Genomic DNA, 27,450 nt, shown 5'->3' on the forward strand with positions numbered 1-27,450 from the left:
AAAGCAAGCAACAGTAATAAAAACAATATATCACAGCGAGAACAAAAATTTAAAACAGTTACCACTAACCACAAGAGCAACAAGTCTCTAAGCAAGAGTCATTGTGATCCTTGAGGAAACTAACATCGGGTCAAGCGAACCATTCCTAAGTACCGTTGTACTCCCGGAACAAGTGCGTCTTGAGCCTTTTCTTGAAGGTGGAGAGACAGTCAGTATCTCTGATGGAGGTGGGGAGTTGATTCCACCACTGGGGGGCCAGACAGGAGAAGAGCTTGTGTTGGGACCGGGCGGTCTTGAGCGGTGGGACCACCAGGCGGTTGTCCGAAGAAGACCGTAGGTGACGGGTGGGGGTGTAAGGCTGCAGGAGAGACTTGATGTAGACGGGTGCAGTCCCGTTCACTGCTCGGAAGGTCAATACCAGGGTCTTGAATCTGATACGGGCCATGATAGGTAGCCAGTGGAGAGAGATGAGGAGCTATATGATTGTCTTTCAAGTAGAATTTTTCAAGTAGAATTTCCGCTCTTCTAAAGACTTGCCTCTATAGCTTCGGCACTTCTTGAGAGGATGGGGCTTCTTGTGTATTGGACATCGACGATCTGGATCATCCACTGTCTTCCAGGCAGGACCAGTTTGGTGGTCTGTGTGTTCTGGCTTTAACTTTTGGATATTCGGCAGCGTTGCCACAACGGACCGAATGAATGGCTTCGCTCGCATCTTTCTCCGCTGCCATTACTGAACTACAACTCAAACTAGCACACACCATCAACGTCATCGTTCTCAGCCACTCCCTCTGTTCGCTGATTGGCCCTACAAAAAAATTATTTGAGAAAACTGACTTATGTGCCGAATTCCCAGACCTAGTACAGAAGCAAAATCCAAATTGAGCGGAAGGACGTAGGAAGGCAGAGCCAGGCTAACTTGCCACATAGTCCGATAGCCGAATAGTTGCCCTGGTCCACGCAGCTCTGTAAGGATGGCACGTCTCACCTCATCCAGTTGTAAATAGTTTTTCCTTCTGTACAAACCTGCTTCTCTCAAACGTGACTTCAAAGTCCGTATACTCATCCTGATGTTGTGATTGGTTGACAACATATCAACTATCACGTCGTATGTAGCCTATGCCCTGCATCAAAATAATTCTTAAAAATAGCAAAAGTATCTTCGGGAGTAGGCTCAAGGGCGTACTCTTATCACCCAAATAAAAGTACCCCCCGGAATAAAAGTACCCACCGGAAAATTGCCAAATCAGCACGCAAACTGTGTCCATATGCTATCAAAATGTGTTCCTACCAGTGTAAGTGCACATCTTTTACTGTCACTTGCAATCAGGAATAGAAATGGACAGCAAATATACCATTGCTAGGAAAACTTCAACACTTGTAGTTTTGAAATACATAATCATTGTTAGAAAATTTCAAAAAAGAGGCTGTCTGGTTACCAATATATGGTAATACTTTTCCTCAAAAACTTACAGTCAACATGACTGCAACATAACATGAAAACCATTGGAAATGTTGTGACTGTCATGCTGGTGTGCTGAATGGGAACCGTTATGTGAGTGTACAGTAGCTAGAGCTTAGCCTGGTCCTAACCAGACTCTCGTACGTTGCATTTGTACAGAGGGTCTTGGATCGCTCCATTGACAAGCGTTAACTTCCTTGAAGCCGGGTACTCTGTTGAAGTTTAAAACTATTGGATCTGCCCAGAGCCACTCTGATCTGCCATAACCAATCGCTAGCGTTCGCCTTAGCCAATTCCTTCACCACTACTGTAACAGAGCTAGCTGCCGTAGCTGGAAAATCAAACTGTTCCCGAACCCCGTGGGGAGGAGGGCCACAACATCATGGCCACCAACAAAACTCAGAAAAACTTGTTCTTGCTCCGGCTTTAGCTGTTGGATATTTGGCAGCGTTGCCACAACGGACCGAATGGCTTTGCTCGCATCTTTCTCCGCCGCCATTACGGAACCACAACACAAACTAGCGCTACACCTTGAGTATCGCCATGATATCATACAGTTAAGGTTAGGTTGATTAAAGACGTCATTGCATTATTTACTTTGGCCTTCACAACACAATGGTCGTTGATAACTTGGTACTGCGTCTCCCTCACCCATCCACACACCATCTGGTTATAGGCCTCCAAACCTTTGTAGGATTTAAGGTCTTCCGCTGTGTATGGGCTCGGCGAGAAAACCAGGTGGTTGACTATATTGTTGCATATATTGATATGCAACTGAAGGAAGGATCACCGGGTCGTCACAGATCGAAGAAGAGGGAGCTAACTCGTAGGGATCTGCACCGCCAATAAATCGTAATTTCTCTAAATATCGCGCCTTTTCTTGTGGTTTAAGTCCTTCCCTATATGCCTTTGCATCTTGGACGCGTTTTGATGAGCTTTTAGGTTGTTTAGACATGGCTACATTGACTTAAACTATCCAAAGCGCACAATACTCCTTTGTACTCTGTCAGTTTTTTACACCGAGTGCCTCCACAATGGCCGCGCATCCGGGTTACCGCCAAGAACGTGACGTCGGTGAAAACCCTCTATTGGTAGCTATGGTTGCTAGGGGTTCCGAAGACTCTGGGCGGCCTTTAGCCAGCTAACTTTGCTAGACTAGCTGCTTTTTAGCCAATGTACTAACATCGCCACAATTATGGCTAAACAAGTTACCTGCCCTGGACCGTTTTTGCCCTGGATTCCTCTACTAGCCTGTCGTCTGGTAGGGCCTACCTTTGCCCTGTCATCCTGCCTCAGCGTGTACCGAACTCTGCCTAGATCCATTGCCTTCTGCCTGCTCCGTTTTGTGCTCTGCGCTTTTATTATATGGCAAGGCATTATTGTCCTTGGGCAAGGCACTTCACCCTACTTGCCTCGGGGAGAATGTCCCTGTACTTACTGTAAGTCGCTCTGGATAAGAGCGTCTGCTAAATGACTAAATGTAAATGTAACGACAGTACGAGCGCTCTGATTGGCTAATGGGTAGTCATGCCAGCCGCGTATTGATCTCATCGCCGGTCTGCGGTCTGATACGGATTATTATTGCCCTCCTCTGACGTCATTTTCAAAATGAGCGATATCGAGGAGTTCATAGATATATATCTATGGAGGAGTCAGCTGGAGTCAGACGATACTGAAGACATCAACGGCGACCAATAAATTGTTAACTTTCTAAGAGTCGTTATTTGTGTTGGAATTAAAGCCATTTTAGCAGAACCGTGTTTTACGCTTTCTATCAAAAGTAATTGGGTGCTAGGCAACACCTGAAACACACCGTGAGAAGACTTGAGAGCTAGCTTGCTTCAGGATTGAGATAAAATATTCTAAGATCTGTTCTTTAATTTTCACTTTTAATGGTACGTTTTATGATTGAGATTATTTTATGTTAATGTTTGTGCATCTTTAACTTTCAATGGCAGATGTTTTCCATGATTAACCTTGCCTTCCCAAAAAGTAAACACAATAAAATGTGTGTGTGCTGTGAGCACGCAAAGAAATATTTATTATCTTGATATTAAAGGCAATTAAAATGATTTCATTTCATGAATTCTGTATGTTTAACAGAACAATAGTTATCAAATTCACGGACACGGGCACTATTCATTCCACTTTATCCTCCTTGGTAGGTTTCTGGAGGCATGGATATATTATCGATCCACGAACGTGCATACGACAGGAGCAATTTTCGTACGAATTTTGTAGGCTACTTTATTTCTTAACGTCTATTAGGCCAAAATAAACTTTTTAACTTATCATCTTAATCAAAATGTACTTAGAGGACCTTAACTAGGCTAGGGGAGTGATTGAAGCATTGGAGCCGTCACACAGAGACACATTAGTGAGGGTTTAGTACACCTTTTTTTACGCCCAGTTGGTGCACTCGGCTCCAGCTGCACTGTGCAGTGTTAAGTAATCTGTATTTGTGTGTTTCACTGGCATCTTCACCGACTGCATCACGGGCACTGTGCACTAGTTTTACTAAATGTAATGTGTCGTGCATTTATCATCCAGCCCTATAGGCGGCACTATCGCGCAAGGGAATAGTACCCTTTTTACGTAACTTCCGTCTTCCATTGAGAAGGAGTGGAACACTTTCCCGAAGTGAACACATCAGCAATTGATAGTTGTGCAGGCTTAGCGAACAAACTAAGTGGTTCGACACACGAATACAGACACCTTCATTTAAGAAGACTTCTGCCAGTATAGCTCCGTTTGTGTCTACATGCTTCAAAGGAACAAAAGCAGTTGAATTTTTGGGCGTGTTTGCAACGCCAGGTATCAGGCCAGAATAGTTGGTCGTGGGAAAATGACATATTTTTCTTGGAGGTAGGAAGACATTGTGCTGATGCTGAAGTCTTAACCCCATGACTTTAAAGTTCCATGCCACAATTAAGTTCTAATGCCTTGATTTAGCACATGCTTGCTATCTAACTGCAATTCAGAGCACGTCCTTGTGAATGTGCTACCATGTAGCCCTCTCACAAAACTAGCTGGTTAAGTTAGATGTTGTAGTTCCGCTGTGTTATTTCTCGTAGGCTAGCTTGGAAAGCTTAAAATGTGTTGTGTACTCATTCTGTCAGATGGTGATTTTATTTCTAATATGTTTGGTACATCCTATTCTAAGAAATAATTACATTGCTACTTGAATCTTAACCTGTCAAATTGTGGAGCAAATGTTTGTTTGATATTGTTTTTAAAGTTAGTACTGTACTTTTAGTAAACGTAGCAATCAAAGATGCACCAAAACCTCTGAAAAAGTAAACATGTCTATTCTCTGGTGTGAAATTGCAATACAGAGCAGTGCATTCCTCAAAGTAATGAATGACTTGTTCACAGCCCAGGTCGTACTGCAGTGGGCTGTCTGGACTCTGTTGCCTGGCTTTCCAAGCAGGGGTAAAAGATTTACACAAAGAGCCTCTGTGGCAGGCAGGCAGACAGGCCTTCATAGTGAATGTGCAGTACAGTTTGTCCAACGACAAACAGAATCTCACATTCCCTTGGCCAGATTAGGTTTTCAGCAGATGGATTGGTTTATTTGTGACCGGTATATGTGGCTGTTCTAAGGTCTGTTGGAGGAGAGTTCTATGTGGCTTCTTATTGATGCATGTTTTTGACATGCTGCTTTTTAAGGAGAGATTTTCAAGGTTCGAGGTGTGTTGGTTGATATAGCCAAGAGGATAATGCTCTCCAATGGGGGATCCCCAGTGATTTTCACACAGACCATTGAAATTGAGTCTTAAAAATTATTTCACATTTGGGGAGTCAGGTGGTTGAGCGGTTAGGGAAGCGGGCTTGTAATCAGAAGGTTGCCAGTTCGATTCCCGGCTGTGCCAGATGACGTTGTGTCCTTGGGCAAGGCACTTCACCCTACTTGCCTCGGGGGGATGTCCCTGTACTTACTGTAAGTCGCTCTGGATAAGAGCGTCTGCTAAATGACTAAATGTAAATGTAAATTTCCAATCGCACATTCAACCAGGGTAATCTATACAGAAATTGTAACCTGTTCATTTCAATGATGGAACAGGACTTTTTATAAGCATTTGATCAAATGAACATTGAATCCAGTTGTGTGTTAAATAAGTGATGCTGTGTGTGAGGGTGGTGCTGTGTGTGACGTGTGTGTGTGTGTGTGTGTGTGTTGTTAGGGTTTGGTCCGGGCTGCTGTGGCTGCTGTCGTCGACACTGGCTGCAGGTGAAGACACATCGCTGCTCCAGGACTGGAAGGACGTCTGGCTCTTTCGCTTCTTCCTCAACGTGCTTGGCTACTGCACCATCATCATCCCCGGCTACTTTCTCATTGGCTACTTCAAGCGTATAAACTACCTAGAAACAGGTGTGTGGGGCTTCTCTCTTCTATTTAGTGTGATCGATAGTCATCCATCTTGACGCAGGTGCTGATACAGGCTGGTGTGTCTCTTTGTTTTTGCCTTCGATTAGGTCATGGCCTTTGCTATCCTGTCGTTAAGGCGTGTGTGTTTGGGAGTGAATCCAAAGCCGGCTTGTTGGATGATGTGTCCATAGCACCCCGGAATGAGGCCGACTCGGGGTCCTCTACCAAACAGGCCATCAAGCTGGTCTTCTGTGCAGCTGGACTACAGGTGGAGTTCCAGAGCAGAGTATCACTTGGATTTTTATCCATCTGCAACATTATTTATGTCTCTGCAAAGCCTTAAAGTGTAATTAACAACAAACCTTTACTAGTTTTTATTTTGTTAAAGCCCTATGGTTAAAACTCACACACTTCTTAACTCAACCCTGGTCTTGATATAGACACTACTTGACTTATTTGCTTCTTGCCCCCAGTTCTTCATAATATTTAAATACATTTGTAAAATAAATAATAGGTACAAATACACAGGAATGTTAAATCTTCATTGTGCCACTGTGAAAAAGCACTAAACCACTCCTCTGGATTGTATCATACATTTTTCACAAATATAACTGTCAACGCAAAAACACTTGGTAAATGTTTGATACCACTCCAAAGGAGTGGTTAACATTCCAGTTTGTATTTGTACCCGAATCTAACTCTGGAGAAGTGAGCGTGGTATCTAGCCAAGGACAACTTTTCTTTCTTTTTTATTTACTTTTTATTTGTTTTACAAACAATATTACACTAGACAAACTCCATAACAGAGCGAAAGAACAAAAAGAGAAAGGAGGAAAATAGGGGGGGGGGCACTACTCTCTCTTTACAATTTTTGATCCAGACCAGCTGAGAGCACGACCTTATCGCTTGTGTACAGTCCATTTTCTCCAGCGTTGATCATGGGTCCCTGCGTTAGTCCTTAGATAATGAGTCCGTTTCTCCATGGAATATATTTCCACAGCCACAGGGCTGGACACCATTTTAATTCGCAATTTGTCTAAACATATATCTAGAAAATGTGTTATGCAAGCCTGTTCCCCCCCCCCCCCCCAGAATTTGAATGGTTGCTACATGACCCCTTTACTTTGCGTTATTTGAGCACACTGTCACTTAGCAGATGCAGGCATTCTGATATTTTAATGCTGATACAGTGCTGATTGAAGTAGAGATGGGTGGCAATGTCGGTAGTGTTCTTTAGGGATGAAGTACTGTTTTGGCTAACTACCAACACAATAGAAAGTGGATAGTTAATTTTCAGTATGCAGGGAATTTGACCTACCCTTTAATGAAAACTGATTACTGATAAAACATGTTGCGTGTTAATATCTTTAATAGAACTATGAAGAGGTCTTTACCCAGGGTATCATCAATGGAAGATTTTGAGGTCATAACTACTTGTTGTATAATTCAGATGTAGCTTCCTGATTCTTAAGAGTGAGGGGGGATGTGCATCTACTAGAGGCTCTTTGATGGAAAGGCCTCTTATCTTAGACGTCTTCCATTCTACTAATCATCTGGCTGTGTATTTTTTGGAAATTATTCAATTTGGCCCACTGATTAATGAGAAGGCACTCCCATATCAGTGATTGTTGTGTTGTGTCCCTCTCCAGGCCTCCTACCTGACATGGGGTGTGCTTCAGGAGCGGGTGATGACGCGCTCGTACGGGGCCACCACACCAGAGGACCAAGGCGAGCGCTTCAAGGACTCCCAGTTCCTGGTGTTCATGAACCGTATCCTGGCCCTGACCGTGTCAGGCCTCTGGTGTGTCCTGCTCAAACAGCCTCGTCATGGCGCCCCCATGTACAAGTACTCGTTCGCCTCGCTGTCCAACATCCTGAGCAGCTGGTGCCAGTACGAGGCTCTCAAATACATCAGCTTCCCCACCCAGGTGCTGGCTAAGGCCTCCAAGGTCATCCCAGTCATGCTCATGGGTAAGATAGTTTCCCGCAAGAGTTACGAGTACTGGGAATACCTGACCGCGGCCCTCATCTCTGTGGGCGTCAGTATGTTTCTGCTGTCCAGCACAGCCACCAAGCACCCCTCCACAGTTACCACCTTCAGCGGGGTGGTCATCCTGGCTGGTTACATCGTCTTTGACAGTTTCACCTCCAACTGGCAGGACAACCTGTTCAAGTACAAGATGTCGTCGGTTCAGATGATGTTCGGGGTGAACTTGTTCTCTTGCTTGTTCACGGTGGGATCTCTGCTGGAGCAGGGAGCCTTCTTTGACTCGCTGGCGTTCATGACGCGCCACTCTGAGTTTGCCCTCCACGCCGTGCTGCTGTCCGTGTGCTCGGCCTGTGGACAGCTCTTCATCTTCTATACCATCGCCCAGTTTGGCGCCGCCGTTTTCACCATCATCATGACGCTGCGGCAGGCCATCGCCATCCTGCTCTCCTGCTTCCTGTACGGCCACACCGTCACCATGGTGGGGAGCTTTGGCGTGGCCGTGGTGTTCCTGGCGCTCTTCCTGCGCGTGTACGCTCGCAGCCGCGTCAAGACGAGCCGCAGGGTGGCCCAGCCGCTACAGAAGGTGTAGTTGCGTCGGGTCAGGCGGGAGAACTGAGGCCACGTTTTTGGTGGCACTTTTCTGTTGGCGTCTCTTTGTTTGACTTCTTAAGTATTCGTGACATGGATTTCTACTTTGTATGGTTGAGGGTACTGAAAGGGATTCTTCCTGTTTGAAGGTGTTTGGCTTGATACGCACACTAGGCTGTCTGCTGAGAGAGGTTCTGCTGTTGACAGGCTCCATCTTCACACCACCACGTGGTTTAGCAGGCAGACGAAGAACGGTTACTGGGACTGGGACGTACTATTTGGGCGGGGGGGGGGGGGGGGGGTTGCCCCCGTCCACAGGGGAATGGTTTTCCCTGCAAACCCATTTATAGCTTTCTGTCAGCAGACCATCTGAAATTGTTGTTTTATTCATGAATACTCCTGTCATTGCTACGCTGAAATGAATGAATCCTTCACGCTACAAAATGTGAAATGTACACAGTAGACATCCTGTATGCAATAGCATTATAGCTTTGTTTGTATGAATGGGTGACCCAACTCCATCCACCCAAAGCAAATATTATAGTTTTAACAGCTGTATTGCACTGTTACAAGAGGAAACTGATGATGAAAATGGTAATGTCAATGTATTTTTGTACATATACCTGCACATTGCCAGGGAGTATGAAGATATTTTACTTAACTTAAAACTAACATGTCAATACGCGGTACTGTTTGTGTGTTCTTGCGTTACTTGTTTGTCCATGGTCTTTTCAGAAGGGGCTTGTTTGAGGAGGTTGAAGTGGAGATGTTGCCCTCAAGAATGGAATGGAGGCAGGGAAGACTTCACATAGTGGACTTCTGAAAGCATAAAGGGAAATGCAATGTTATTGATACATTCGTTTTTTGTCATTAGTTTGTTTATATATATATATATATATATATATTCATAATTTGTCATATTTCTTCTTGTACACTGTATTAATAAAATACAAGTAAAGATTTACATGGACCTGTGGTGGATTTGTTGTTCTGTGACTAAATATGATACAATAAATGTCTTTCTAATTAGCAGGTGCTAATGATTAATTTTCCATCAAACAGTATTGACCTTCAGAGGTTGTTCTGAAAATTGTTTATTGGTGGTATGGTAATTTAACCCTATGAAATGTGTTCAGCCTATGTCATCCCTTGAAGAATATTCCCTAGTGCATTGTTCTCTAATCTATAAAATCATTCATGGTTTTTATACCCTGACACATATGGAGTGATTCTTCCATTAGCAACATTATGCCCCTATAGCTGTAATCTGCCCCTGGATTGTGTTGTCCCCCAAACACCGGGTCCTAACTGGATGTGAGTGTCCGACTATTGCGTGTAAGTGTAGATTTCACATACTCTTTTGGGGAACTTCCCCTCACCTCTCACCCCTCCGTCTGGCTAGCTGACGCCAGCTCCTCCTCTCCTCTTGTTAGTAATGCAAGAGAGGAGGGAGAGCAGAGCAGGGAGCACAGGGCTGTCGGGGGAGGGGGGGACCAGTCACAAAGAGCTTTCACTCTGACTGGAAGGATGTCAGGGCTTAACTCCTCAGGACGCTTACTGTTGTATCGGAACAGACTACTAATATAATGGGTGTGATGTTTGCAATGATGTCCTACATTCACCAGAAAGGTCATGACTTGGTGGGCTGTACCACAGGTTGTATGCTATGCTATTTTCTCTCATAAAAATGTTTGAACTTTCCTTCCCATGGCAAATTTCCTGTGTAGTAATTAGGTTGTCAGCATGTGTAAACTGACAGTGTTGAGTATGTGACGGTGGTTGTGCAACTAAACCACAGTATAGCTGCCTGTATGTAACTCTTTATCAGTGACTTTCATTCTTGGGGAACATAAACGTAATGTAAACCAAATAGCTATTGATATTATGACCAAATAGAAGGTTCAGCTGGTACAAAATATTCAAAAGTGTGTTTGTGATCTTTGCAGGGGTGCAAACTTAACCAGGTGTTTTTCTTAACCTGTCTTTTCTCTGATTTACTACCTCTTCCCTGATCTAAATGTCTGCCTTACCAATAACCCAAGTCAATTTCACTCCCAGACATCTTAGAGCCTTGTTGCTCAATCCTGAATGAAGGATCTCTGTTTGCAGAACCAGTTTTGGTTATTGATGCGAGTTTAAACTGAGTAGCTGGGTATAATGTATAACTGCAGGCACTTTTTTCCCCCCTAATGGATACATGTGAAGACCACCAGAACTCTTAGGAGTAAAATAATTGAATTAGCTAGTTTCATAGGATTTCTAAAGGTGTTGCTTGGCTGACATTTAAATTACAATTCTTATAAGATGCTGGGTTCCATGAAAAGCGGACCTCCAGTACGTGAATGACATGGAAAGTACCCTGTGGTGCTGTGACTCAACCTGTCTGGAAAGTGGGCACCCACACAACTTGTTCCAAGATCTTGTGAACATCCTTTTCTACCCTAGGATACTAATCAGGTGACTAAATATTTGTTTTTAAATAGGTGTATGAATACAATGCTATCATGGGCTGACTAACACAAATGTTTCCTTAGTCCAAGTAACAAGGTGTATATTACTATTAATTTAGTGCTCTGGAAAGAAGGCCTTAATGGTCCCCAGATCAGTTTTACCAACACAGATAAGGTGAACAGCAGGTGATGTCATCTGTAGGACCCAGCGTATTTGTTCAGGCTGCTCAGCCCAACAATGTTTGAAACACAGCAAGCAATAATGTTGAAGGTACATCTTTTAATTTTTGCAAACAAAAGACTGAATACAGACATCTGGATTCAGGTGAAGGGAACTTGCAGTCACTCTCCATGCATCGTGCATGTTGCAACAGACCCCTCTTCCTCCAGTCTAATGGAATGTTCCAATTCCCCATGTCCACACATTTACCAGTCCAATATTTAAAACTCAGTGCAACAGGGTACTTCTTTTCTCAAACGTGTTCCCACCATTAACTATTACATACAGCTTGAACAACAAAATTGAACCGCATTCTAAATTATCGCAGATTAAAGCTCTGGATGAGCAACACTGGTCCACTGGACAACATGAGTTACTTATTTATTTTTACCATGAGGACATTGACCAGGTTTTCAAGGGCAAATAAAACAGATGTTCAATTGGATAAAGTTAGGCTATAAGGGGGGGGGGGGGGGGGGGGGGGGTAGAGCTGAGGTGGGTTAGTCCACTTCCTCCATGCGTGACGCATCATCATCGCCCTCTAGTGGTGGGATCTCATCGGGGGCAGGAACAGAGGCTGGCTCCTCGGTGGGTACTTCATCATCGTCAATCCCTTTAAACAGAAGAGGCCAAGTCAACATCCAGATGACGTGTTCACAGATGGAGCCTAATGAGTAGCATACATGAACAGACCTTATTGGTTGCTGTTATAGTTATTCAGCACAAGCCTGCTTACCCAGACCAAGCTTGATCATCCTGTAGATACGGTTGGAGTGCGTCTGGGGGTCGTCCAGGGAGAAGCCGGAGGAGAGCAGGGCCGTCTCGAACAGCAGGATGACCAGGTCCTTCACTGCCTTGTCGTTCTTGTCCAGGTCGGCCTTCTGCCTCAGGGTCTCCACAATGGGGTGGTCTGGGTTGATCTCCAGGTGCTTCTTGGCCATCATGTAGCCCATGGTGGAGTTGTCCCTGAGAGCCTGGGCCTTCATGATCCTCTCCATATTGGCCGTCCAGCCGTAGGTGCTGGTCACGATGCAGCAGGGTGAGGACACCAGCCTGTTGGACACGGTCACCTATAGGACCGATCAGAAGCCGTTAGTCACAGGAGCCATGTAGTCAATACAGTCAAAACGCATGCTGCAAAAGTTGTTAGATTTCACTCGATGACACATGAAAAATAAACAAGGGTAAAATGATCAATGTTAGAATGTTATCACAAAACACCATGTACACGGCTTTTAGCTTCTTGGGAGTGTCTTTTGCTGTGAAACGAGACTGTTATGCATTCATCGAGCCAGAACACCCTAACACACAGCAGTCAACCTGATGATACCACCTCAGGCTACATGGAGGGACTCACCCTCTGCTTAGGATGAACTGGGTCACCTGTTCACAACCAAAAATAAAAGAATTGCAGTCAACTGCTACGGGACAGACTAGGCTGAACGAGTCCCAAAAAGGAGAACCAGAGGACACGGGAGCTAGAACAGAAACATAAGGATTATCATTCACCTTCTCCACTTTCTTATCCAGGATCTCCTTCATGAGCTTGCAGAGGTTCTCAAACTTGGTCTTGTCCTCCTCCATCTTCTTCTTCTCCTCCTCGTCCTCAGGGAGCTCCAGGCCCTCCTTGGTGACAGACACTAGAGTCTTGCCATCAAACTCTTTCAGCTGCTGGACGCAGTACTCATCAATGGGCTCCGTCATGTACAGGACCTCGAAGCCACGCTTGCGCACACGCTCCACAAAGGCAGAGTTGGCCACCTGGTCTTTGCTCTCGCCTTTAAAGAAAATAAATAAGGTACAAAGGAATTTTGAAGATCAAGATAAATTAACTTCACAGCCTGAATGTAGCCATTCAAAACAGTCCCTAAGATGTTGGCGAACTATGAGAACCATCACCCACCAGTGATGTAGTAGATGGACTTCTGGTTGTCCTTCATGCGGGTGAGGTACTCTGTGAGGGAGGTCATCTCATCCCCAGATTGGGAGCTGTGGTAGCGCAGCAGTTCGGACAGCTTCTTACGGTTCTGAGAGTCCTCGTGAATCCCCAGCTGCAGACACACCCCCCCCCCCCCCCCATCAACATTCACTCGTTTGTCATAACACACAGGTGCCATCATTTCTCAGAGTCTAGTACACATTTCCTTATTAAAGGGGATCTCAGCTCTATTACTAGGTACTGGTACTAAATATTTCACATTTGGATCGCAAGGATGCTAAACTGAAACCACACTGGGGTTATGGCTACAGGGCACATCTGTTCAAATGCCACTGTTCTATGAAGCTTTACGCAGGACAACATCTACCAATTGAGGAACTTCGGTTCAGTCCGGGGTGATGCACTGAAGAGCACCAGGACAGCAGTTGTAAAAGAGAACAATTTGAATTATAACCACTGAAAGGCTAATGGAATTCCGTTTTTGATTGTGTTTCACAACTGGTTACCTTCAGGTTCTTTGAGAAGCCATCGTAGAACTTCTTGTAGTTCTCCTTGTCCTCAGCCAGCTCAGCAAACAGCTCCAGACACTTCTTGACGATGTTCTTGCGGATGACCTTGAGGATCTTGCTCTGCTGGAGCATCTCTCTGGAGATGTTGAGGGGCAGGTCTTCAGAGTCCACAACGCCACGCACAAAGTCTGTACAGACACAAGACTTTGTTCAGGACACCAGCAACTTGACATTGAGACAGAGGGACAGTGGGGAAGGCAGGGCCGACTTACTCAGATACTCGGGGATGAGCTCCTCACAGCTGTCCATGATGAAGACCCTCCTGACGTACAGCTTGATGTTGTTCTTCTTCTTCTTGTTCTCAAACAGGTCGAAGGGAGCGCGGCGGGGGATGAACAGCAGGGCCCTGAACTCCAGCTGGCCCTCCACTGAGAAGTGCTGTGGGGAGGGGGTCAGAATTAGTGCTGCATTTACCAGACTAGTACACACTAGGCACATAGGAAACCATAAGACTTCCATACATGTACTGGGTTCAGGGCTTGAAATGGCAACCATTTTGGCTGCATATACTCCCGAAATTGTGACTGACCTCAATACATTTGAGCGCATTGTGTGAGGGCAAATAATGATTATGGTTCGACCCGTTTTAATTTCTTCACAAAATGCTCGTCAATTAGCCCACTGCATAGTATGTGCCTGCTGTGACCCAACGTTACATAACCAATTTAACTGCATTTTTACATTCTAATAATGCAAATTTGGATTTTGGAATGGAAGCTTCAAAGCACGGTTTTGCCTCCTCTCCCCCGTTCGGTGAGCTTACCTTGACGGCCAGGTGGTCCTCCCAGTCGTTGGTCAGGCTTTTGTAGAACTCTCCATACTCCTCAGTGGTGATGTCGTCAGGGTTCCTGGTCCAGATGGGCTTGGTCTTGTTCAGTTCCTCCTGGTCGATGTACTTCTCCTTGATCTTCTTTTTCTTCTTCTTGTCCTTGTCCTTGGAGTCTTCCTCGTCGTCTGAGCCTACGTCCTCAATCTTGGGCTTGTCCTCTGCCTCTTCCTTCTCCTCCTTTTCAGCCTTCTCCTCCTTCTCTTCCTCAGCTTCATCGTCGCTGATTTCCTTATCCCTCTCCTTCTCAACCTGAAGATACACAAGGTAGCAGTCAGTTTATGGATACCATCAAGTTAACTTTTCATCCAGTTATTTCAACTATAACTGCATCACAGCAATACTTACAAAGAGGGTGATTGGGTACCCGATGAACTGAGAGTGCTTTTTCACCACCTCCTTGACCCTCTTCTCCTCTACGTACTCTGTCTGGTCATCCTTAAGGTGCAGAATGACCCTGGTTCCACGGCCAATTGGCTCCCCTGCGAATGAACAGCATTTTTGGAGACCCTGTACAGCCACTAGACCAACCTAATCTACATCGAAGTTAACATACCAGTGTCAACCTTGACTGTGAAGGAGCCTCCAGCAGAAGACTCCCAGGCATACTGCTCATCATCATTGTGCTTGGTGATGACAGTCACCCTCTCAGCCACCAGGTAGGCAGAGTAGAAACCCACTCCAAACTGCCCAATCATGGAGATGTCAGCTCCAGCCTGTCCACACAAGAGGGGTGGTCATGCATTGGTCTTGATTACATTACCTTAATGAGCAGTTTAATAGTGGCATAAAAGGCTGTCCTTGAGCAACATACCTGTAGGGCTTCCATGAAGGCCTTTGTGCCAGATTTGGCAATAGTACCCAGGTTGTTGATCAAGTCAGCTTTGGTCATGCCAATTCCAGTGTCGGTAAGAGTCAAGGTGCGTTCGGCCACATTTGGAATGATTTCAATCTTTAAATCCTTGCCACTGTCCAGTTTGGTAGGGTCGGTCAGACTTTCGTAGCGGATTTTGTCCAAAGCCTAAATAATGAAACATTTCAAAAAGTCAGTGTGTGTTTCATTAAGGACACATGTAGTAGGCATTTAACTACACATTTAGTCCCACTTACATCAGAGGCGTTAGAAATCAACTCCCTGAGGAAAATCTCCTTGTTAGAATAGAAAGTGTTGATGATCAGGGACATGAGCTGAGCAATCTCTGCCTGGAAGGCAAAGGTCTCAGCCTCCTCCTCTTGGCGCATTTCTTCAGGCATCTGGTGACAATAAATAAATAAAGACTTGTTTAAAACTACACACAACTAATGTAATTACATTTTATGGGAGACATCACTGCCTTTACCACAATTTTTTTCCTCGAACATGGTTAACGTTTAACTACAGGAAGTGTAATTCGGAATGGTCGAACAACATGGCGACACCATGATGCAGACAATGGATGGCGCTAGCACGTGTGTAGCCTACACAGTAGGCAGCACTTGCGGTCAAACAGTTTGACAGTACCAATTTATTTACAACATGGTTATTTGTGCCTCCTGTAACCTTGGTTAGCAGCAATACGTTGAAGTCATTGACTTCCTAAATAAGGCACCGAAGTCTCCCCCGTCAACCTACTAAAGTCAAAAGATGGACTCGCGAGGCCCTGGCTTGCGAGCTAGCTCAGCCGTCTAGCAGTGTCATTCGCTAGCTAACTACTACGTCCATCACGGGCAGTGCAGTGGTGGAAAACGTTGGTTGATGTGACACACACATTGCAAATGTTATAAAATCACTAAATAGCCATATATTCGCAAAACGATAGCTAGCTATCCGTTTTTGTTGGCCTACAGGTTTAACCCAACTACCTACTATTGCTGCTGTACTGTAGCCTACTAGGTTAGTCTAGCTAGCCACATATTGCCGCATGATTGACCGCTTTTAGTGCGTTAGCCATCTAAAATGAATAAAATATCAAGTAACTTTTTGTCTATAAAACACTGATCGCACATCCAACTTAGCAACTAAAAGCTACAGTACCAAGATATCAAATGTATTTAATTCAAATTACAGTATGTTGCGACCTTATTGTTTAATAAAAACCGAGCGAGGAGGTGATTCAAGGCAGTGGTGTTGATAGAACATGCGAATTAATACAAACGTTAAACATTTTTCGAGCATTATTGTTCTGGTTGGGATTAAGCATACCTTCTTTGTTCCGTTGACTTATCTTGAATAAAATGCTGCCAATAAATGAAGTCCCCACTGCTCTCTGACGCAGGAAAATAGAAAGGGATTTCCTTTTAAAAGAACGATATCTTTATACCCTCCCTGTTTGAATGTGCGGGTGTATCCATCCGCCAGTCAGACCTCCTGATGATGGTCCAGTCCAGAAACATGGACAAGCTCCTTGCCTCCTCACCTTTAGACACTTAGAGGTAGTCTACATCCCATCATCGGATTAGCTGTTTTAATCTATCTGTATGTCTACCATCACATTTTATCAATGTGGCACATAATATAAATCTTAAATTAGTATATTAGTCTACGATTATTTAGAATTACGCGAGGGAAAGGGTATAGGTATAGCTATTGTATTGGAACGCGACCATATGCTTTGTTGGAAAACTCGTTTTATAATGGGATGTAGCAATCATATTCACGCTGCTGAACTACATTTTACAGTTGTATAAAGGACGTCATTGGGTTGTGTCTTGCAAAAGTTTAGAAGATGCAAGTGACACTTTTTTAAACACCACCAGTCCCATTTTCAATTTAACGGCACTAAAAAGGATGGACAATTAGATTAGCCTATGAATTCTTCTTCTGACATGACAAATTTTAAGAAAAAGCATGCGTCAATTATGATGACTTCACATTGATAGCAAAGGCATGTCTGTATCCATGTGACGGTTGGTTTCAATTCATTTTAATACTATAACCTTTAAAACAACATCAGAATTGACCCACGAGAACTGAAGTAAATATCAAGTATTTAATTTAATATAACACTTGCAGAAGTCTTGATAAGTCTCGCTGCGCTATTATGGTTTGTTTTTCGTATTTAAACAAGTATCATTAATGGATCTTTTTAATGTCACGGAAGAATATTTCATAGCAAAGCAGTCGCGATTTGTTTCTTCCAGCACTTTCCATGAAAAACCCGCCTAAAAAGTGACGTCACGTGAATGTCAAACGCAGTCCTCGCGCTACAGCTGTCTTTAGGTGCAGGAGTCGCTTTAAATACTATGGTAACCCGTTACCCTTCAGACAATAAAGTGTAGCGAGTTAAATTCGGTGATATCTGGCATAGCCTAGACAATAAAACAAACAAATGCAGAATGTGAGAGTTTCATTGAATGCGTTTAATGCTTATTGTTTAGGATTACCCTTTTCTTTATTTGCACGAATGTCTCAACAGCAATGATATTTGGCATAGCCATGACAATAAAATAACAAATGCAGAATGTGAGAGTTTCATTGAATGCGTTTAATGCTTATTGTTTACGATTACGTTTTTCTATATTTTCACGAATGTGCAGCAATGCTCCCCAACTTTTGGTTTTTGTCCTCTCCTGTCAAATCCGATGATGATCCTGTATGATCAATGTAAACTCTCTACATGCGCCTGTTGACAAGCATATAGTTACAGGTAGTCACATCTTAATTAACTAGTACTACTTTAATTTAGCCTACTAGTAGAATCGGGATGGACTGTATTTTCACATTTCACTTTTGAAAACAGTCCGTCCCGATTCTACACGTTTTAGAAAATGTTTCTAAAACTCATAGGGCTGGGAGTAATTACAAATGTGCTTTACTTTTCAAAAATAGATCGATGGACAAGATACTTGGTGTCATAATTACTTTTATTTATGATATTACACACATTATACGTGTGTGTAGGCTACTTTAAAAATGAATCACACTGCTCTCGAAACAGAAACGTTTGGCTCTACAGGACTACAGTACCGGGCCCATGATGCAATGCGAATCTTGTCTGACGGTCATCATAATCAGCTATGCTAGCTAGTAGCTAGCCTAAGTAAGGTATTTGAGGAAACCATCAACTAACGCGTATCCCAATGTTAGCTTGCTGAGATAGCTACTATAGTAGCTTCAAACTAAAGGATATCTCAAAACGGGCTTTAGCTGACTACTTGGCCGGGTAAGTAACTTTGTACCTAGCGAGTTTATTTAGCTAGCTATCGACGATATATGCACTTCTAGCTAGTGCGAATTTGCGCAATTCACGTTAAATTAGCACTTAACGTTAGCCTAACGTTAGCCTAAAATATTGCCCATCTACAAGCCAGCATATGCTAGCTAACGTTAGCCACAGTTTTTTTTTTTTTTTTTTTAATCTCAGCCGCGTTAGCAAAGGCTAGCTAGTACTGTAACTTTCCATGATTTCTACAATATACAGCCACAAAAGTATAGTCTATATCTGATAGTTAGCTAGCTTTGGCCAGCCATTCATTTAATACAGGATTACTAAATCTTGGTTTATTAAATATATTTTAACACATTTCTTTATAGCTATTAGCCCATTTTCATAATGGGCCGCAGGATGTCAAGGTGGTCAGCAAACGTATCATCAGCTGACTAGTTTTTGCCCATAGGTATATTTGCTACGTAGAGACAAGGGGAACACTATTTATGGTAACTAATATGTATATTAATCACAAGTCTGCTCGAATCTCGTGCCTCCCCCAGGTGGTTGATACTGTCAAGATGTCGTTTCCACCTCACCTGAATCGACCCCTACTACCACCTGGAATTCCTCCCCCCCAATTTGGTTACCCTTCCGGTGAGATATCAGTCTCAAGTCATCGTTGCTTAGCTACTACATTGACAATAAAACAGATCAGATCTGTATCCAACTATCTGTGAAACGTTTCCCTATTTGCCCTTGTCCAGGAGCCCCTATGATCCCATTGCACATGGGCATCATGACCCCTGCACCCGCTGTCCTGATGCCAACCTCAGTGTCAGTGGTCAGTAAGCCACCTGTGCCCAGGAAGGAGGCCCCCCCATTGCGAGCCAAGGAGAGTGTGGAGAGCAACGGCCCCACCACCACCGTCTTTGTGGGGAACATATCAGAGAAGGCCTCGGATATGCTGATTAGACAACTCCTGGCGGTAAGGATGAGGAACGTGTGCAAACCGTTGGGTCTTCTTTATGCACACTCCAAGCAGTACACTTAAACTACATTTACCTTCCTAGAAATGTGGCCTCGTTCTTAGCTGGAAGAGAGTCCAAGGAGCCTCTGGAAAACTTCAAGGTAAAAAAAAAAATCCACCACACGTTACTACAAGTTCAAATGTTTTTTCTTAAGCTGCAAAGATAAATCAGTATTTTGCTGAATTGGCATTCTTTCTGTCTGTGCTCTAAGCATTTGGGTTTTGCGAGTACAAGGAGCCAGAATCCACTCTGCGAGCGTTGCGGTTGCTTCACGAGCTACAGATCGGGGAGAAGAAGCTGCTGGTGAAGGTGGACGCCAAGACCAAGGCTCAGCTGGACGATTGGAAGGCCAAGAAGAAGAGCACTAATGGGGTGGGTTGTGGAGCGCAGATATAAATGAACTTCTAGTTCAGAGAAGTGACGCTGATGGTTGTTTTATTGTGCTTTGTGGAAAAAAAAGGAAAAGGTTGAAGATGGAGGCAATGAGGAAGAGGAGGAGCTGGATGAAGATATTAAGAAGCGGGACCAGATTGTCAAGGGTGCCATTGATGGGCTGATTCGAGAGTTTGCCAGTGAGCTCAATGCTGCATCACTGGACGATGACTCTCATCGGCGCAAGAAAAAGAAAGAGAAAAAAGGAGAGGTAATCGAAAACCACCTTTCCTATTTCGTTCACTCAAAAAAAATTATAAAAAAAGGTTTTTCGCTTAATGTATTGACCGTGTGGTATTTGGCACACTTCAATATTCAAAATACAATTGTTTTTCTTTTTAGGAGGATATCAATGCAATTGACATGGAGGAAGACAAGAGAGACCTGATTTCCAGAGAGATCAGTAAATTCCGTGACACACACAAGGTACAGTATCTAATTAATCTCACGCTCACATTGCAGGTTTTGAAGAGAAGCTGCACATATGTAGTTCACTTATTTCAGTTTATACATGTAGTGGTAATGGACATTAACACCAGATATTTGTGTTCCACTATCCATAAATATGCATACTGTGCTCCAAATTGGTCTTACTGGAGAGCTCAGAACATTTAATTGGGAAATATATTGATCTGTACGTCATAATTTCAAGATCTGTTCCAAAACAAGTAACCCAAATTATAACAATGTCACCTTTTTCAACCTTAATTTGACTTATGTGATGGATGTTATAGTTCAATTTCAGGTCAATTAATGACCTAAATCTAGATGCGATCATATAGATCCAGAACTCATTCGTCACACACAAAAATGCATGGAGACGATGTACAGTTACCTCAAACCTAATCTATTCATTAAACCCAACCATTATGATAGAGATCATATGGTGACTAAAGCAAGATGAATCTCAGAACTTTGGGAAAAAGTTGCGAGGATAGGATGTAAGTATGAGCTTCCATTTACTTTGTACATATACTGGGCACCCCCCTCTTGAGGACTTGCACAGGGGCAACTGTACAGGCCCACAGGCACACAGCGGCTGGGAACGTAGGGCCATCTTTCTGCACCCAGCCAACACACCAGCCAATGTTTCAGTGCAGGTACTGAACATGGGTATTGATTATGTTGAATCCTGAGAGCCTAGTGAACTTGTGCAAGTCCTCTGTAAACAATGTTGATGTTTAATTGTGTGTGTGTGTGTCTAAGCACTGAGTCAGTGAATAACCACAGCAGGGATTTGGACTGTAGCTCACTGTATGTTGTACCAGGAGGGGGGGGGGGTGCCTTTTCACAGCAGACACAAGTGACCTGAAGACTAACAAGGTAAGTTACTCCCCAAGATGTGTGCTCTTCCTCTGTCAGGCTTGGTTTGTTGCTGTCTTCCCTGCTACCTACCTCTTGCTTACAGTCTTGTTTAGTGTGTCCAGCCCTCCCGTTCTGTATGTTATACCTTCATCTTTCTTTTTTCCATTCTCCCACCCTCTTGTCCGTGCTCAGCATGTTGTTGAAGGGATAAAAAAAAATATATGTCAGTATAAAAATAACAAGCTTATTTCTAAACACCATGTTAGTGCAATACTTTTATCAGTGGAAAACCACAGAAGGGTAAGTTTAGACTGAATTACAGATACTCAACTCAGCCACATCAGGCAAGCACATTGCTCCATTAGGAACAGGAGACAGTAGATGTCCATATCCCTCCCCTCTTTCCTGTCCAGGTCATACCTCTCCTTGTTCTATCCCTGCAAGTCCTCCTTGTTTGTTCTTGATAGCTGATTGTAAACAGTGACACTAAACCCATGGCACTTCGGAATCTTTTGCAGTCCATTTGGACTAGCAACACCACAGTAGTAAAGGCCACGGCCTCTGTGTGCTCATAGACTTATGTTTGCTCCTCACAAAACATGAAGATGAAAATGAGCCTCTCTGCATCAGTGCTAAATGACCCATCTGTCATGTAAACGTAACTCAAAATTGAGCAAGAAGAGCCATTGGGTATAGTGTCATGAGACAGTTGTGTGGCGACAACATGGATCACTGAAGACCACTGCAGGGGTAAGAAAGCTTCTCAAATTAATCATTTAACTGTACAGAAATGTAAAAAAAGGAAAAAGCTCTGGAATGTTTCCCAACTTCTCAGTTTTTAGGATGTTGAATCAAGGTTGTAGAGGACAGGGTTGTGTTTGACTGTGCTTGAGTAAGACGGACATCCGTAACATTTCCCCTGTGAACCGTTTCACCTGCTTTCCCTCCCAGGCGTAACTTTGTAGGGCTCTAGGGGCAGCGACTGAAACCCTAGCTCCGACACCTGTAAGTCACATCCAACTAGTTCAACAAGGATGGACCTTTGTTTCTCTTACTTGTAAAGGAGGATGGGAAAAAAGCCTTCTTTTACGATGCCTTTTTTCTGGTTTTGAATGCCTGATGTTTGACATGCCGTCGGATGTCTGTGACTATGACAAAGTGGTTTCCAGTGCCTCTGTAACGGTGCCTTCCAGTTCCCCAGCTTGACGCTTTAGAATCATGCAAATCAAGCACTCCACCTTATGGCCATTGATCCGTGATTGATCAAGCTACTTATGTCATCATACATAGCGTCACCTTGTTTTGCTCTTCTGTTTTTATTTTTAGACTGCAGGTAACCTATCCACTATCCAGCTACGCACTTCAGTATAGATGTGCTAGTGTTTGTACCTCCGGAGGCTGGAAACTACTTCTACTGTGTGCTCCTGAGCAGAGCACGTCCGCCCTGGAAGCAACCTCTGAACATCCTGTGTTCTCTCTGCAGAAACTCGAGGAGGAGAAGGACAAGAAGGAGAAGGAGCGGCAGGAGTTTGAGCGGGAGAGGAGGGAGCGGGAGAAGGAGAGGGAGCGGGAGCGGGAGCGCAGGGACCGGGAACGAGAGAAGGAGCGCGAGAAAGAGCGCGACGTGGACCGCGACCGGGAAAGAGAGCGAAGGCCGAAGGAGAGGCCTCCCCGGGAGAGAGAGTGGGAAAGGGAGAGGAGCCCTGAGAGGAGCGCAGACCGCAGCAGGTCCAGGTAAGGCCAGCAGAGCAGCTTCAGAAGGAGCACAGTCTAGAGCTGGACTAGGAGACCAATGCACAGTGTTGTCCACAGAGAGAAGAGCCGAGACAAGAGCCGAGACAAGGAGAAGAAGAGGGAGCGGGAGGAGGATGAGGAGGAGGTGTATGAACGCAGGAGATTGGAGAGAAGGCTCAGAGACAAGGAGGCAGCCTACCAAGAGGTATGTGTCTGAAGAACACACAACTGAAATTGCCTCAACATTAAGAGGTTGCCCCTCAGAATCAAACAGGGCAGAGGCAAAGAATTTCCCAATGTTGTGTCATCTTTGGCAGTTGGCTGTAAATTGCCAAAAGACATAACAAAGTTCACTAATTACAAATGTTTCATTTAAAGAAATGTGCCCTACAGTGTGAATTGTACTGTAGCTGATAAGTAAAAAACTAAACAAAAAACCCCATCTTGTTTCGGATAGAAACCGGAAGTAGTTTCGTAACTCAGTGTATTATTATAATAATTTTTTGACAAGACAACTAATTACAACTAGTCTGTTTTACAAAATACTTTTTTCATAGTAAAGAAAATACATATAACTTCTCCCAATGCTGAACTTAATTGGGAGTCTTGAGTAGTCATGAACCAAAAAGTCAAATTATTTAACACATTATTTAATATAGTATTATAGTCTTGGGATATATGCATATCCAAGCATATAATTGTTCTAGATTTCCAGCACTGTACACATACACATTGGTGGACACACCAATTCAAGACTTAATAATGAAGAACTGAGGCTGTTTGTTTTGGCTTGTTTGGATCAGTGTGGTAGAAATGCAGTGTTCCTTGACTGTGTCTGTCCCTGACATCCTGTCACTGTGCTTCTGCTTTCTAAGCGCCTGAAGAACTGGGAGATCAGAGAGAGGAAGAAGGCCAGGGACTACTCCAAGGACTCTGAAAGAGAAGAAGAACGCAGGCGAGAGATGGTAGGAGCGTGTGCAGCTCTCCTCACAGCCCTCTCCCTGTCCTGCTCTCCATCCCTCTCAGCCGTGTGTGACGTGCTTGTGCTTGACCTCTCCCACCAGGCTAAAGAAGGCAAACGGCTGAAAGAGTTCCTGGAGGACTACGATGATGACAGGGACGACCTCAAATATTACAGGTGACGGTTCACAACAGCCCACAAAAAAACTGGCTCTGTTTAAAGAGGATAAGAAGCAAACTTTACAATTTGTTCGAGCCAGTTGCTGGTCTGTGAAGGTTGTCTGAGAAGTTCCTTGTATGACCCCTAGGGGAAGCGCGCTGCAGAAGCGCCTGCGAGACCGAGAAAAGGAGATTGAGATGGACGAGCGGGACAGAAAGAGAGAGAAGGAAGAGCTGGAGGAGATCAGGCAGAGGCTGCTGGCCGAGGGACACCCTGACCCCGACGCCGAGCTACGCAGGGTGTGTGTTGGGGGGGGGTGTCTGAAGGTCGTTTGCTCATGGTTTCTCATCGTGTTTCAACATCGTGTTTCCAGTACGTCCTACTGCCCTGGTCTCATCGCGTGTGTGTGTGTGTGGTCCAGATGGAGGAGGAGGCGGAGCGTTTGAGCAGAGCCCTGGTGAAGCCAGAGCCCGAGGTGGAAAGAGAGAGACCAAAGCCCCCCAGGGAGGACCGCGAGAGGAGAGGAGACCGCGACCGCAAGAGAGACCGCGGTGAGGCGCACGCTCGCCAAGCCCCCTCCGAAAATGATGCGGAGGAGGAGAGCTTGGACGGGGCCAGTCGTCCGGAAGCCAAGCCCCGCCTCAAGCCCACGCTGCGCCCGATCACGGCGGCCCCCTCCGTCTCGTCAGCCAGTGAGAACGTGACGCCAAACTCCCCCGGGGACGAGTCGCCATGCGGCATCATCATCCCCCACGAGAACTCGCCCTCAGAAGCCCCCCCCCTGGAGGAGATCCGCCCCAAGATCGGCCTCAGCCTCAAACTAGGCACGTTTGGTTTCATCTGGATTTCAACACACAACTCCTTCTCATACAAACACACACACAAACTTGGTTTTGTCCCCTCAAACAGCCTTGACACAATGTATGACTATAAATTCACTGTTTGACGTGCCAGCTAAAGCGCCCCCCCCCCTCCGTCTTGCAGGCTCCACGGCCAGCCCCAGCCAGCCCCACGCTGCCAAGAGGAAGAGGCTGGCGGCCGACAGCGTCTTCAACAAGTTTGGCGAGGAGGAGGCTGACGAGCAGCCGCGCCGGAGGAAGCTGGTGCCCCTGAACTACGACGACGACGACAAGAGCCTGGGCGTGGACGGAGCCGGCCTGGCCAACATCAAGGGCGTCGACACAGAGGAGAAACGCAGGCACATCAAGAGCCTGATCGAGAAGATCCCCACCGGCAAGCCTGAGCTGTTCTCCTACACCCTGGACTGGTCCATGGTGGACACGGTGAGAGGATGGAATGATGGAGGGTGTGGGATGACAACAACAGTGTTGACTTCTGTGGTGTTTCTAAAAGGCTGGAAAACCCTTTAGCGACATGCCAATGTTAGCTGCGTCTATAAATGTACTGCATGTTCGTTTGCTTCGATTACCCTAGTTTTTGGGATGTTAATGAAACCCTCGTGAAATGATGATGTGATGAATGGTATTTCAACGTTGTGGATGTGCTGTCTTTCAGAACCTAATGGAGCGACGTATCCGGCCGTGGATCAATAAAAAGATCATAGAGTACATCGGAGAGGAGGAGGCAACCTTAGTAGACTTTGTCTGTTCCAAGGTACCTTCACACAGTGAGCAATTGGAAATAAGTTCAAATGAGATGAGTGTTTTAATCTTGAAACTTGGTGCACATGTCTACATGTGGACATTCCGAGGATCAGATTTTATTGACCAAGTATGTACACAAAAGGAATTTGGCTTCAGTTTACACTGTGCTCTCAATGTACTCACACAGAATAGACATGGAGAGTAAAAAAACAAACTTGTTTGTGTTCAGAATGAGTGTGTCTGATGTGTGGACCTCTCCTTCCTTAGGTGATGGCTCACGGCACACCACAGGGTATCTTGGACGATGTTGCTATGGTGAGTATCTCTGTTGCAACTGTACACACATTCCAAAGTAAATACATGACACTGGATATTTGGTTGTGATAACAAGAATGATAATGACAGAGACACCGTGGCACGCAACCCCAATTCAGATGTGATTTTTCCACCTACAGGTGCTTGATGAAGAAGCTGAGGTCTTCATTGTGAAGATGTGGAGGTTGTTGATCTATGAGACCGAAGCAAAGAAAATTGGATTGGCGAAATGAACCTAAAGCACTGAACCAAGATCCATTTTCTTTTAGTGCTTGTAAATGTCTCATGTCATGCAGCCCTTATTGGCTGTTCTGTGTTCGACCTCACCAGTCCTCTTCTCTCCTGCAAGACTAGGCATCTGAGCCGCTGTCATCCTACTCTTCAGATACATCATGTCATACTGTTAAAGCTAATGGCCTTTTAGCAGTGTGTTATTGTGTTTGTACTTCATGCTCGTGTCCGTTTCCCTGATGAGGCACTTATGCAAGACCCCATGGGAATCACCACTTTGAACTGGCATTCTTTTGGCTGGGTTGAGGGACAGTGCAGTTCGCACATATGGAAAGTAATGGTTGAATAGATCTTTGCCTACAAATACGTTCTACCGGTTGCAATCTCCAGCATTTTTTTAAAGAACCAAATGTAAAGTAGATGCTATTTTGTATGTTATCCGCATGTAAAGAGATGCAGGACCTGAATTGCTTAAATTTACTTGCGTAGTGTAGGATTGTTACTGTTTCACAAACTGCTTTGGCTATTCTATCAATTATGTTTGTGAAGGAGCATGACATGCTGTTTTGACTTTATTTGTTGTGCTATTCGGCTTTGTTGGACCCCAGCTAGAACTCTGCAAAACAATTCTGCAACACTGACACATTTCTGACCAATTTGGATCTTTTCCAATTTCTTGTATTGTCACATTTTTCTTTGGTGCCTCCTGAACATGACCCCAGATGTAGAGATAAGCACAACTAATACATACCGATTCAGACAAAATGAATGGATATAGATTGTGCTTAAAAATGTCAGCATTTGTTTTGTACTGGTGGAAATGTGTTTTGAAATAAAGCAATATTTTTAGTACTTGTCTCTGCATTGCTTCCACACTTCTTTCAGAACTGTTGGTGCAAAATGGATTCATTTAACCCAAAACACTACAGAGCCACTTGAGCTATAAAGAGGGTATTCTAAGAGTCAATCTGAATATGTAAATGGAGGGTGGTGGTAGACTACCTGCTCTGTCAAGGTGAAGCCACTGTCTAATACACAACTGGCAACTCAACCTGGGGGGAAACACAGCCGGAAGAAAGTCAGTGATAAAGTAAATCTTTCGACTATCAATGAATGTTTAAATTGTTGCACTGCCAAG

At 44.5% G+C, this 27,450-nt stretch overlaps 3 protein-coding genes across 3 annotated transcripts; 2 read left to right on the forward strand and 1 right to left on the reverse strand.

Annotated features, from left to right (window-relative positions):
* Positions 1 to 4,113: 4,113 nt before the first annotated feature.
* slc35b2 (solute carrier family 35 member B2) lies at positions 4,114 to 9,395 on the forward strand. The gene is made up of 4 exons (XM_067241887.1): positions 4,114 to 4,327; positions 5,647 to 5,834; positions 5,939 to 6,099; positions 7,481 to 9,395. The coding sequence occupies exons 1-4, from the start codon at positions 4,308 to 4,310 to the stop codon at positions 8,408 to 8,410; spliced, it is 1,299 nt and encodes a 432-aa protein (XP_067097988.1). The 5' UTR covers positions 4,114 to 4,307; the 3' UTR covers positions 8,411 to 9,395.
* Positions 9,396 to 11,119: 1,724 nt separating this feature from the next.
* On the reverse strand, positions 11,120 to 16,724 carry hsp90ab1 (heat shock protein 90, alpha (cytosolic), class B member 1). Its single transcript, XM_067241407.1, has 12 exons — positions 16,596 to 16,724; positions 15,524 to 15,667; positions 15,228 to 15,434; positions 14,970 to 15,129; positions 14,762 to 14,895; positions 14,351 to 14,665; positions 13,800 to 13,965; positions 13,525 to 13,715; positions 12,983 to 13,130; positions 12,589 to 12,857; positions 11,816 to 12,149; positions 11,120 to 11,692 (listed from the first exon to the last, which is right to left on the reverse strand). Exons 2-12 carry the CDS (start codon positions 15,665 to 15,667, stop codon positions 11,580 to 11,582), a joined length of 2,181 nt encoding a protein of 726 aa, XP_067097508.1. The 5' UTR covers positions 16,596 to 16,724; the 3' UTR covers positions 11,120 to 11,579.
* A 1,681-nt stretch (positions 16,725 to 18,405) lies between these two features.
* rbm25b (RNA binding motif protein 25b) lies at positions 18,406 to 27,159 on the forward strand. The gene is made up of 17 exons (XM_067241406.1): positions 18,406 to 18,555; positions 19,104 to 19,197; positions 19,308 to 19,528; positions 19,614 to 19,671; positions 19,783 to 19,943; positions 20,032 to 20,214; positions 20,346 to 20,429; positions 22,792 to 23,042; positions 23,121 to 23,247; positions 23,918 to 24,007; positions 24,107 to 24,180; positions 24,311 to 24,461; positions 24,584 to 24,986; positions 25,147 to 25,445; positions 25,678 to 25,776; positions 26,034 to 26,081; positions 26,222 to 27,159. The coding sequence occupies exons 2-17, from the start codon at positions 19,122 to 19,124 to the stop codon at positions 26,312 to 26,314; spliced, it is 2,418 nt and encodes an 805-aa protein (XP_067097507.1). The 5' UTR covers positions 18,406 to 18,555; positions 19,104 to 19,121; the 3' UTR covers positions 26,315 to 27,159.
* Positions 27,160 to 27,450: the final 291 nt, after the last annotated feature.

The sequence above is a fragment of the Osmerus mordax genome, chromosome 8 (genome assembly GCF_038355195.1).
Source record: "Osmerus mordax isolate fOsmMor3 chromosome 8, fOsmMor3.pri, whole genome shotgun sequence".
Taxonomy (NCBI): Eukaryota; Metazoa; Chordata; class Actinopteri; order Osmeriformes; family Osmeridae; genus Osmerus; species Osmerus mordax.

Excerpts from the sequence above, each read along its gene's own strand:
- slc35b2 (XM_067241887.1), top strand. The coding sequence starts at position 4,308 with ATGACATATTTTTCTTGGAG. Across the intron at positions 4,328-5,646 it reads ATGACATATTTTTCTTGGAG|GGTTTGGTCCGGGCTGCTGT; the intron begins GTAGGAAGACAT and ends GTGTGTTGTTAG. Across the intron at positions 6,100-7,480 it reads TCTGTGCAGCTGGACTACAG|GCCTCCTACCTGACATGGGG; the intron begins GTGGAGTTCCAG and ends GTCCCTCTCCAG.
- hsp90ab1 (XM_067241407.1), bottom strand. The coding sequence starts at position 15,667 with ATGCCTGAAGAAATGCGCCAAGAGGAGGAGGCTGAGACCTTTGCCTTC. Across the intron at positions 14,896-14,969 it reads CACAGTCAAGGTTGACACTG|GGGAGCCAATTGGCCGTGGA; the intron begins GTATGTTAACTT and ends GTTCATTCGCAG. Across the intron at positions 12,150-12,588 it reads TGGATAAGAAAGTGGAGAAG|GTGACCGTGTCCAACAGGCT; the intron begins GTGAATGATAAT and ends TCGGTCCTATAG.
- rbm25b (XM_067241406.1), top strand. The coding sequence starts at position 19,122 with ATGTCGTTTCCACCTCACCTGAATCGACCCCTACTACCACCTGGAATT. Across the intron at positions 24,008-24,106 it reads AAGAACGCAGGCGAGAGATG|GCTAAAGAAGGCAAACGGCT; the intron begins GTAGGAGCGTGT and ends CTCTCCCACCAG. Across the intron at positions 24,987-25,146 it reads CGGCCTCAGCCTCAAACTAG|GCTCCACGGCCAGCCCCAGC; the intron begins GCACGTTTGGTT and ends TCCGTCTTGCAG.